Below are 12488 nucleotides of genomic sequence, written 5' to 3'. Positions count from 1 at the left end.
CGTCAACACCCGAATGCAGAGATGTGCTGGCGGGTCCCAGCACCGTCTCCCCTCCTACAGTTTTCTCTAGTGTGTCTGGGCTGGATCTCTAACTGCCAGCGATAACCTGACACTGGTAGTGTTCTCCTTTTACGGCAAGAAAGGAAGGAGCAGTTTGGGGGAAGGGGGTCCACCCCCCACCCCCAAAGATCCCAGGCTCCAAACCACAGTGGCGCTCCTAAGTACGACAGGGTACATATGATGGGTCACTTGCAGCTTTTTAGGAATTGTTAGTTACGCTGTAGTTTAAAAAGCTTTCAAAGGCAAAGGGCCAGCAGATTGGGGTATAAAATGGATCTCTGGTTAGGGATGGCTACAGAGACGGCTGAGGCTTTCACGAGTGGCCCTTTGGCCTCACACTCCCATGGCACCTTCCTGCCTTAGCCCTCAGCTCAGGTGCTGCAGGAGAGTGACTTACGCTCCTGGGCTCCTATGAAATTTGATAAAAGCCTTTCACGAGAGCTTGCAGGCTCTCTGGCCAAGTCCCAGGCATTATTAGTGCATAATCCTGGCCTCCAGCACACCCCTGCAAGCCTTTTCCTTTTTGTTCCTGCCACCCCTCCCACCTCACAGCTGCAGAAACAAGAAACACATTTAAATACCGCCCAGAATGGCCCTTTGGAAGGATAACTGGCAGGTCCTGCCACACCTCTCTCGCTCACACACCAAGTAGATCTGTTGCAAAGACAGGCTCTCCGCTTTCACTGGAGCAGTGCTACTCCTTGTGGGTGCAAATGGGCACGAGAGGGAGAATCAAGTTTTTAAAATTACTTGAAGACAAAGGTGTAGTTTTGCAACGTGTGAAGCAGAGTCCACACGTCAATTTAATACTCTCCTAATAGCTTGGCCTAATGCAAACGCCTTCTCCTTGTCCCAGCGGTCACTGTGAATTCAGGGTTAAGTGTTCTCAATCCCTTATTAGCAACACTAATCAAAGTGTCAGAGCGTCATGAGAATCGGAGTGACAGTGTTTAAGAATTTTTTTTTAACCTCTCATTATTCCAAATACACCAGCAGACATGCAAATGACCTTTTCCAGAATATAGGGTAATATGCAATTCTACTAAGCCCCCCTTCCGCCTAGCACCCCTCAACTCTGCATTGTTTTTAGCCACAGCAAACACAAAACTCTGAAAAAGGCTTTCATGGGACTTCAGATACCACTCCATTTTCCACGTTTTCTTTCTTAGATTGACATGTTTTTCTATACCACGTGAGCTCCTGCATCCTAGAGATGGTGGGAAAAACCTCCCAATGTAAGCCACAGCTGATATTTCCTGACGCTGGAAAGTCCCCCTTGCCTGTGAATCATGCAATCCTTAGACTGCAAGGAGAAAAAAATAACGCAGGGTTTCCCGAATGCCAACAAAGACTCTGCAAATGGTAAGGAGGGACAGAAAAGCGCGGGGCCACAAGATGCTTCTCACTGTAATTTCCCTGAAGCATTTTAGTAAGTGCTATCTCCAGAACGGACAGGCAGAAATATATGGCACCATGATGTTTTCTTACTTAGAGTTTTGCTTTTCGTTGTAAATAAATGATTATCAAGCCAGTTTCCCCTTTGTTTTGAAATAATAAGATACAAGTTCTTGGGGAATTGTTTTTTCCTTAAGATGTTTAAGCTTGAGGGGCGCCTGGGTGGCTCAGTCGGTTAAGCATCCGACTTTGGCTCAGGTCATGATCTCGGGCTCCGTGAGTTCAAGCCCCGCATCGGGCTCCGTGCTGACAGCTCAGAGCCTGGAGCCTGCTTCAGATTCTGTGTCTCCCTCTCTCTCTGGCCCTCCCCCCGTTCATGCTCTGTCTCTCTCTGTCTCAAAAATAAATAAACGTTAAAAAAAATTAAAAAAAAAAAGATGTTTAAGCTTGAAGAGCAACATTAAAAAATAATGCTGCAAGAATTTACAAACCTGCTTCTTAAATAAACACATGCTGTGGCCATGACCCTACCATCAGGCTTTCCCTTGGCCAACCCAACTCTAAACAGTTTATCAGTTGGTCAGAGACATATATATTTCCTTCCTCTTGAGTAGACAGTGTAATGTGATTATGGCAAGAAAACAAAAAAACCATAGGCCCTCAAGGAGTTTATTCTCTCATATTGGACACTACAAAAGGGTCGTAGTAGATTTGAAAACAAAAGTTCAGTAAAAGTCTACTGCATTTTCAAAAATCAAATCCATCATATTTTCTTCAGATTTTTAAAGTTACATCCTGTAACCAAAGAAACAATAATAATTTCATTGTAAGTGGACCAATACACCAGGCAGGCAATTTTGATATTGTTACTGGATTTTAAAGGGATAAGACAAAAGACAGGATTATGGGGCAAGAAAAGAAGGGAAACAAGATGGTGAAGACTGTCTGGCTTTTAATTAAAGCTTGCTCCAAAACTTTAGCAAGTCCCATCTGCCCTCTTCCTGGTTCCACGCTCATGTTTTTGGAAAAAGAAAAGCTGCACGTCACCCAAGAAGAGGAGACAAGGATGGAGGGACAGGAAGGGAAGAGGTGAGAGGTGGGAGGAAGAAACCAAAAAGTTTTTGGCCCTGGTTTGATCCCCAGATCTTCCAGAGCTAAGCTGAAGCTTGACAGGACGCTTTCCATGACAGGGGATCCCACAAAACACACAAAATGCCCTCGGTCCTTGCAAAGGTTACATCTAGAACAACCTGCCACGTTTCTCCATGAGTATGTATGTTTAAAGTCCTGACCACCGGTTAGGAAGACATTTACCTCCCTTTCTCAACCCTTCCATGCAGATATTAATTCATGCATACATATATATTCACTCATTCATTCAATGAGCAGAGTGCCTGTTTATGAGCCAGGCACACAGAACTAAAGGACCACACAAAACATACAATGTGGCCCCCAGTCAAATAGAAACAAAATTAAAAACTGATAACTGCTATGAAGGAGGGGTTCAAAGTAGGTTACAAATGCCACCGTGGGTGTGAGGAAATGGTGCTCCATGGAAGTGACATCTGAGCTGAGATGCACAGAAAGATCTTTCCAGGCAAAAGGAAGAGCAACGCTGAGATCCTAAAGTAGGAGACATGGCAGGAGGGGCACAGCAGAGGTCTGAGAGATGGGATGGGCAACAGTTAAGAGAGGGACGGGAAGTCCTTGCAAAGTGGCACAGGGGAGGGACAAGATCCAGTGCAAGTGTATCAAGATCATTGGCTGCAGGTGACCAAAAGAAGGCTGAATGAAGCCAGCTGGCTTGTAGGACAGGTGTTGGCAAGCTTTTTCTGTAAAGGGCCAGAGAGTAAATATTTTAGGCATTGTGGGCCAAGAGGCAAAATCATCGGTGTTACGTAAGTAAAATACAACCAAAAAAAGAGAACAAAATTTCCACAACATTTTTACTGACGAAGTTCAAAATGTAATAATAATAGTAATAATAATAATAATAATAATAATAATGGAGTGTAATTTCAAAACTACAGTCTGATGAATGAGAAAATAAAATCATTCCGGGGGGAATAACAAGTTATTTCATTGGTGTTTTGCCACTGTAGCATGAAAGCAGCCACAGACAACATAAACAAAAGAGCATGCCTGCAGTCCAATAAACCTTTATGAGCTGAAATGTGAATTTCACATAATTTTCATGTGTCATGAAATATTTTTCTTTGGGTTTTTTGCAACCATCTGAAGAAGTGAAAGCCATTCTTACTTAGCTCACGGGCTGTACAAAAACCGGACCGTAGGTTCCGTTCTTGTTTGCCAACCTCTACTGGAGAAGATCCCACATCCGGATGTGTGTGTAATTGCTTGCTCAGAGTACATTTTTGGCAGGTGATTTTTACAGGGCGATGCTATGCATTTCTTGTCGCATGACTGCAAAAGGCTAGTGACATAAGATCATTCCATTGTAGGCGATGCTAAGTTTACCATTTTAAAAGTACATTTCCCCCTTTGTAATTAGAAGTAATCTGGGTGATCCTTGGGATCCTATGCACGTTGTATTCCCCCAAAACGTTTCACGAGGTGTTTTTAGCTTTCATGGATGATCCTTGCCTGAGTCAATCATTACACTGGAAGTTACAAAATAATTTTGATATGACTTTAAATGGCCGCCTAGTATTTTGTGGATTGCATAATCAGGTTTTAATGAACTTGCCTGGTATTAAAATTTTAGATTGTTTCTTTTCTTTCTTTTTTGGTTGCTATTACAAGTCATGTTTTCATTTATATCCTATAGCTAAATATTTCGTACATCTATGATTCGTTTCTGAAGGAGAATTACTTGAAGTGAAACTGTATCATAGAATATAGCCATTTTGTAAAGGGTTTTGATCTATATTAACAAATTGTGTTTTAAGGAATTATATCAATTTTTGTTCCCATTAAAAATTATAAGTGCTTGGTTCCTGATATTTGAGCCAACATTTAAAAAAAAAATTTTTTTTTTTAACGTTTATTTATTTTTGAGACAGAGAGAGACAAAGCATGAACGGGGGAGGGGCAGAGAGAGAGGGAGACACAGAATCGGAAACAAGCTCCAGGCTCTGAGCAGTCAGCACAGAGCCCGACGCGGGGCTCGAACTCACAGACCGCGAGATCGTGACCTGAGCCGAAGTCGGACGCTCAACCGACTGAGCCACCCAGGTGCCCCTGAGCCAACATTTAAAAAGTATCATCACTAGGGCACCTGGGTGGCTCAGTTGGTTAAGTGTCTGACTTTGGCTCAGGTCATGATCTCGTGGTTTGTGGGTTTGAGCCCCGTGTTGGGGCTTATTTTAAATTGTTTAAATAAGTTTCTTCTTATTTTAAATTGCGTTTATTCAATTGTAGTGAGGTTAGAATATTTGTATTTCTTCCACCTGGTCATATCTTGTGTCCATTTTTCTACTTATCCTTTCCATATTGATTTGTAAGAGATCTTTATATACTAAGGATGTTAATTCTTTCCCTTTAATATTCATTGGGTATATTTTTTCCAGATTGTAGAAAGATGTGATTATAAAAAATTATTAAAATTTACATGGTTATTTTCCTCCTCAAAAAAATTAGGAATGGAGGAGGGAATGCAAAAAATTAACCAAATGTAGCATTATTTTTATTATGAACTTAAGCATCTTTAAAGAAAAAGAACTGCCTAATGAAATTTAAAATTATCAGCATTCAAAATTCTCTTCTGATGCATTCAAAATTCTCTTTTGATCTTGGTTACTTATACATATTATTTAGCTGATTTCATTACACACAAAATGTGCATTGTTTCTAACCCATCATTCCATAACTACTTCCCATAATAAGCACAGTTATAAATGTAATTTTTAATTAACTCTATGACAAAATGCAATTTTTAATTAACAGCATGACTTAAATCTCATTTAGTTCTTATAAACCATTTAAGGTCTAATTTTTCACTAGAATACACAGCATTACTGTGCACATCCTTGTATAAATTCTTTATGGTTCCTTTAGGGTTAAACTCTTAAGTCATTCTCAAAAACAAAACTACTCGATAACCAGAGGAGAAAGTATGATACGTTTAGGTTTTTATGGTTTCCCACCAGAGAATGTTCCAGAAAGACTCATTCAACGTTTATTGAGTCCCAAGTATTGGAGTGTCACCAGCAGTGTTTAAAAGGGCTTATTTCCCCAATCTCCAATGATATGGGTCTTGATAAGTTTATTTATTCTGGCTAAGTTTACACTGTTGTGTATTGTGGTATCTGAACTTGTTAAAAGTGGCACTTCCTCAGTGCTGGCTAGTCCACACAAGAGCCACGTGACGGTCCCATGTATGTTTCCTTCACTTATAAACTTCATCTCCTTCATCCCTTGTGGGATCAAATTCAGCAGGGGAACTGCAACACTTACTTCTATTCTTCCTATACTGGTTGGAGAGCTTTTAGATATAATTCACGTTATGTGTTTTCTTTCCACTCCCTTCAAGGGCAAGAGCCACGTTTCAGGATGCGTCCCTGGCATGTTAGATATGGTCAGCACGGAAAGCAAACGTCCCGGGGGTGGCACCAGGCATGCCCTCACTCTCACCGGGGCGGGGGATGGCAGGCGAGGGTCTATTCCTGGCTTCTGCGGACTTGGTTCATATCATCCCTAGGCAGCCCTGTCTCTGCGTGCACATCACCATGGCATCGTATCTTTCATTTCCCACTGCAAACAGGAGGCGTGGTCAGTGCTAGACCTGGCTTTCTGCAGTGGCCCGTGGAGTGGAGGCTCAGTGGGGAGAAGTGCTCCAGGTTTTCCTCCCAAAAAAGGTTCACTGTCAGCATTAAGCACTGATATTCTTCTAAGATGAGAGGGGGCATGATCGCACCCCCAGGGAACATACGGCAAAGTCTGGAGACACGTTTGATTGGCACGACTGGGGGTGCTCCTGGCCTCTAGTGGGTAGAGGCCAGGGATATTCCTAAATATCCTACAAGGCACAGGACAGCCTTCCGCGACAAAAATTATCTGGCCCCAAATGTCAGTGGTGCCAAGGTTGAGAAGTCCTTTCTCTAAAACGAAGTAACTGTCCTCTATGCCTCTTTTTCTAAACCCAAACTATTACACCGAAAAAGAGTGTCCAGTAACATAAACGGGAATGGACTGAATTCAGTCTTGTGTAGATAGGGAAGTTTCCTTTAGAGATTTATGTTTCATTGTGGCATTTCGCACGACACTTCTCTTCTTTGCACCCAGAATTAGGCAACTGAAGCCCAAGCAATGTGATCACCACCCAAAGGGCACACTGGAAGCCGACTCAGCAGCACCCCACATCGGCTGGTGCACTTCGCCTCAGTTAGGGGGTCTTGGGAAGCTGTATTGCGCAGCAGGACTCAGAAGAGAAATTACACAGATGTTTGTATACAGCGCAGAGACAGAAGTGGGAGAGTTCCGGAGGAGTGGGGAGAGAAGTACCTGGCCGGGCTGGCTTGGAATCGGACCCCAGAGCCCCCAGAGGCAGCCCCGAAAATGCCACCTGCCACAGGGGAGGTGGTTCTGAACACTGAAAACCTTCTGCTCAAGTGCGTTCAAAGCAGCTTATACTCAACAGTGAACCAGACTGACAAACTGCAAAACAGCAGGTCTTACCGGGGGCGCTGGTGTCGGGGGAGGGGGAGGAGCCCCCAAAGGTGGGGGAGGTGGAGGCAGAGGAGGAGGTGGTGGTGGTGGTGGCACTGGCATATGTCACAGCGTCGGTGTCTCTTGCTTACGAATGGTCCCCAGGAGAATGGTTTCTGCCCTGAAAGGGAGAAAGAGATAGTTTCGAATCCGGATGTCTTTATCCATGTACAGGTTAGTATGTGACACGCAGACACTTGCATGTAATGGATGGCTTCTTTCTTTCACTTGTGCATTCATTCATTCTTTCACTCATTCATGCTTTCTATGAATATTAAATGCCCACCGTGAGGCGGGCATTGTGTCAAGTGCTAGACACAAAAGAAGTAGCTAGATTTTAGACAGAATTATGTGATAAAACTGGTAGAATTTAGCTATTTATGTCTCAATGTCAGTAGAATATATGTCAACGGCAATACCTCACTCCATCATGATTTTTCCAAACAACTGCGTTCGATCTCCTTAGCATCACACTTTTAATCATTTCTGATGCAATTTAAAAATATTCTGTACGTGCTCTAGTTTTCCTAAGCAGAACAAATGGAATGAAATGTCACCTTTCTGAATGTCACGGGCTCAACGTTGCTCATGATGCCAGCCTTGAACCAGGCTTACCACGTGCATTAATCATTCTCCTGCTTCCTTCTCTACTGTCAGCTCTTACTTTTCTTTCTGTTGTTGTGTTGTTGTTTCTATACAGTCTGGTATGTGCCACATAGAGGGCTTTGGAGCACAGATCTGCAAATACGGTTCTGTTTCAAACAGCTAACGTTATAGGATGTCTGATCTGCAAGTAAGTGTATTTCTCTGTGGAGCAGGGCCACTTGCGTGCGTGTGTGTGTCTGTGTGTGTCTCAGAATCCGCATCAAGACACGCCAAAAAAGCCTATACTAGATAAACTATACTTAAAGCCTATACTAGATAAAATTCCCACCATGTAGAAGAATGAGGGAAACCTATGTCAGAACCTAACAACAGTTTAAGTGGAAATAGAAATAAACATCTGACTTAGGCAGGGGTACTTCTGTGTTCCTTCTGTCTCTGAGGTTACTGGAAGGCCAGAACAAGGCCTGTGCCTGTTTCTTTAGCTCTAAACTCCTGCGGCATTTGTACTATTCAATGTTAATATTCTTATCTCTTAGAGGCGAGAAGCAATTCTGTAACCTGGTACTTTGTTCTTAATCTAGTCCACAGGATTTTGCTTACTTAATACGCATTCTCTTTACCTCTGTGGCTGCTATGCGACCAGCTAATCACATGAATTTCCACAACAAGCCTCTGAGGTGAGTAGTGTAGTCCCAGTTTTATCGGTAAGAAAAATGACATTGAAAGCTATCAAATAGCCTGCCCGAAGTCCCACATAGCTATCAACTGGCAGACCTGGGATTGGAACCCAGGCTTCCCAGGCTCTAAATCCGGCCTCTTCTCAGTGTGATTTTTTTTGTCTATTGTGGTAAAAGGCATACAGTGTAAAATTGGTCATTTTTGTAATTTTAAAGTATACAGTTCAGTGGCATCACGTGCATTCACAATGTTGTGAAATCAACACCACTATCATTCCCAGAATTTTTCATCGTCCCAAACAGTACACCCTAGGTAATAACTCCCCCCCCCCAGTCCCTGGTAGCTTCTATCCTACTGCATATTACTGTGCATTTGGTTATTCTAGGTACTTCAAATACAATATTTGTCCTTTTGTATCTGGCTTATTTCATTTAACGTCTTCAAGCTTCATTCGTGTTGAAGCACGTGTCAGAATGTCTTTCCTTAATTGTATGTGTATGCATTTTGTCTACTCATTCATCTGTTGATAGATACTGGGGTTGTTTACACCTTACGGGTGCTGTGAATCCTGCTGTGAACACTGGTGTGCAAATATCTCCTCGAGACTCTGCTTTCAATTCTTTTGGGCATATACTTAGGAGTGGAATTGCTGGATCATATGGTACTACCCTGTTTTCAGCAGGGTTAAGAATCCCCTAAAGGGCATCTGGGTGGCTCAGTCAGTTGGGCACCTGACTCTTGATTTTGGCTCAGATCACAATTTCACAGTTCACGGGTTTGGCTCTGAGTGGGGCTCTGTGCAGACAGTGTGGAGCCTGCCTGAGATTCTCTTTCTCTCCCTCTGTCTCTGTCCCTCCCCTGCTTGTGCTCTCTTTCTCTTTCTCTCGAAATAAATAAACTTAAAAAAAAAAAAGAATCCCTTAAAACTGTGCAAAATTTAACATGGTGTAGGCTATACATGTAAGTTCAATTTTCATGTGGCAAGAACCCTTGATAGTTTTTGTAAGAGTTCCAAAGAGATGCGTGAGCTGGTCACCGTAGGAGACCGCAATTGTCTTATAAAGTATTCCCCTGGAAGTTACTCACGCCTGGTAATTTATGTGTCACCGTTTCTTCCCTTGACAGTAAAACAAGAACAGAAAGACTGAAAAAAAAAAATACTCATCCAAGTCCAGAGAGTAAAACTATACTAAAATTGGGCAGAGACCCCAGGTGGTCATTGGTACTCCTTCCAGGTAGTGGCCATGTCATTTTATTACACAATAAAATGTCAATTGTCACTAGACAATAATGGAGAGTCAGATGAAGCTGGCATTTTACTGGCTGAATGCTAAAGCGAGTTGGATGTGAGCCCACAGTTTAGCTGGAGCAAATATGAATGATCAGTGATTTGTATTTTAACAATTTCTTTCATAAAAGGCCCTGGGTATACGTTTTTATTATGATCCTTAATTCAGTGGCAAAATAATTTCATTCCGAAATTGACAGTAGGGATTAAAGACTTGGCTGAACTATTCTAGAGCAAGAGAAAATCTAGAGGTCTCATTATGTGAGGCTTACATCTCTTAAGCAGAACAGATGAGAGGAGAAAGACCTGCTTCCTTTGGTGAAGAACTGAAAAGGGATTAGAAAAGCAACTTCAGAAACTTAAGTGTCGGGGCGCCTGGGTGGCTCAGTTGGCTAAGCGTCCAACTCTTGGTTTCGGCTCAGGTCATGATCTCACAGCATGTGGGTTCGAGCCCTGTGGTGTGCTCTGTGCTGACAGTGTGGCTTCTCTCTTTCTCTCTCTGCCCCTCCCCTGTTCACTCTCTATGTCTCTCTCCCTCTAAACAAACAAACATTTAAAAAAAGGAGCTTCAATGTCACTTACATAAAGGTTTTGTCATTTATCTAAGGAAAAATGACCATAGGAAATAATTAAGGAGAACTGTGGCAAAACTATTCATGTAACCGATCGGCACGAAGCTAGATTATATTTTCCAGCCTCCTCTGAAGTTAGATGTCACCATGTGACTGAGCTGTGGCCAAGAGAACGAAGGCAGATGTGATGGGCTCCACTTGTAGCTGGCTCATAAAGACCTTCTACCCACAGCTTTCCTCTCTTCCTCCAACCACTGGCTGCAAGCAAAGGTCCTATGTGTGGGCACAGCCACAAGATATAAGGAATCTGGGTTCCTGACTCCCCTCTTTAAGGCCATGTGCCAAACACTTGACTGGATTTTACATAAATGAAAAATGGACTTCTACTGTGTTAAGTCATGGAGGGTTTGGAGTTAATCTATTATAGCCATTAATTTTTAAGCTACCTAACATAGGAACCTAATAGAATATAGCCAATTCCCATTATTTGTGGTAGTTATATTCTTGAAGTTGCCATAAGCACTGAGTTAGCAAATACTGAACCTCTGCTCTTAGCAGAAACATAGGATTGGACCCCTCTGGACATCCAGTCACAAGATTTTTGTCAATTCATTAATATGTAATCTTGTTTTATGAGTGTTTCTGCTTAAAGACATCTAATTTAATATATATTGTTGGTACATTAACTTGAACTCATGCCAACAGCATTATAACTCGTGCCTGAATGAAGGTTATCTAACACACATTTTCCCCATAAGGTACATCACAGCCTTTTTGTGCTCAAGGACACTAGACAGCACTTCAGCATTATATGCCAGAGGGGACATTTAAAACAGCAGACCAGGGGCACCCGGACACTCAGTTGGTTAAGCGTCCAACTTCAGCTCAGGTCATGATCTCACAGCTTGTGAGTTCGAGCCCCACATCAGGCTCTGTGCTGACAACTCGGAGCCTGGAGCCTGCTTTGGATTCCGTGTCTCCCTCTCTCTCTCTGCCCCTTCCCCATCTCTCTCTCTCTCTCTCTCAAAAATAAACATTAAAAAATTTTTAAAAAAAGACAGACTCACCAGCAATAAGCACAAAAATTTGAAAAACATGGGACTACAGAGAATGTGGAAAGAACGCCTGTTTACAGTAGGACAGCTGGAACAAGAATACAGAGGGCTGCCTCGTTCAACCTCAGCTGGGAACAGACATCCGTGCACGGGGCGACTCAAGATTTTCCCCTACTCTGTGCGTGTCCTTGAACAACCATGGAAGTGCCTGTGAATACTGACTTTGGGGTTGGTTAGCAAACTATGGAATCTGTGAGTAATAAGGATTGGCTGTAACTTTTTGAGCCCCCTGTATGTGCTCAGCACCGTAGTAGGTACTTATAATACACCGTTCTGTTTAATGCCCTCAACGACTCTGTGGGGGACGCTGGCATTTCCTACGGTGGAGAACTGGATTTTGACTCAGACACATTACTTCGTTTCTGGTGAATTTCAGAGATGAGTTAACGCTCTAGCCTCTGGGATCCAAGACCTCATTTCTTTGTTTCAGTAACTTGGCATAATTCAGGTCATAGGACTTCTCTGTTTCCAGTTAGCAAAGGTTTTTAAATATTTCTGAGACCCTCAAGTGGAAAGGACCAGATACAGGGAAGTATAATTCTCCCACTTGCTCTCCCTGAACCTGAACACCGCTTGCCGTCCATTAGCTTTATCCTGAGAGATCTGAGCGTAAGTAGGTGCCACGGGGCTTCCGGCTCGCTGAAATCGCCGGCGTGATTTTTTTCAAACTTGAGGATTAAAGGGTATTTTTACATGCGGTACTTGATGGCTGTGAAGGCTTTTTCCTGACAGATAAAATAATTAAGTAATTATCTAGAAAAGTAGTTGTTAAAATCTGACAGTGAAGAATGCAGAGCTCCAGGAAGTCACAGGCTGTTCCCATGAGCTCTTTGAAGCTTTGTGCTCTTCCGACACATTTAAAACTGTTATTTTGCTCTGTAATGTATTAAAAAGTGTCTAGGGTAAAAAAAAAAAAAAAAAAAAAAAAAAAAAAAAAAAAAAAAAAAAAAAGCCGGATTCTGAAAGGCCTTGATATTTCCTCCCAACTCACAAAATAACTCTAGAAAATAGCGTTGGGATGCGGGTTAGATGTTCAAGCAGCGAGTGTTAGAGGGTGTCCAGGCAACGACTGATGCCACGTCCACATGAGACCCCTGAGCACAGGGG

At 42.6% G+C, this 12488-nt stretch overlaps 1 protein-coding gene across 1 annotated transcript in view; it reads right to left on the bottom strand.

Moving 5' to 3' along the window:
* WIPF3 (WAS/WASL interacting protein family member 3) overlaps nt 1-12488 on the bottom strand; it is a 79473-nt gene that overhangs the window by 54212 nt on the left and 12773 nt on the right. Inside the window, 1 exon segment of the mRNA XM_053896831.1 lies at nt 7093-7243. Within this exon segment, the coding sequence (XP_053752806.1) occupies nt 7093-7185 (93 nt within the window). The 5' untranslated portion in view covers nt 7186-7243.

Source organism: Panthera pardus, unplaced genomic scaffold (assembly GCF_024362965.1).
Source record: "Panthera pardus isolate Hobbes unplaced genomic scaffold, ASM2436296v1 HiC_scaffold_8, whole genome shotgun sequence".
Classification (NCBI taxonomy): Eukaryota; Metazoa; Chordata; class Mammalia; order Carnivora; family Felidae; genus Panthera; species Panthera pardus.
Note: the sequence above shows the minus strand (reverse complement) of the source record. Positions and strands in the feature narration are given on the sequence as shown.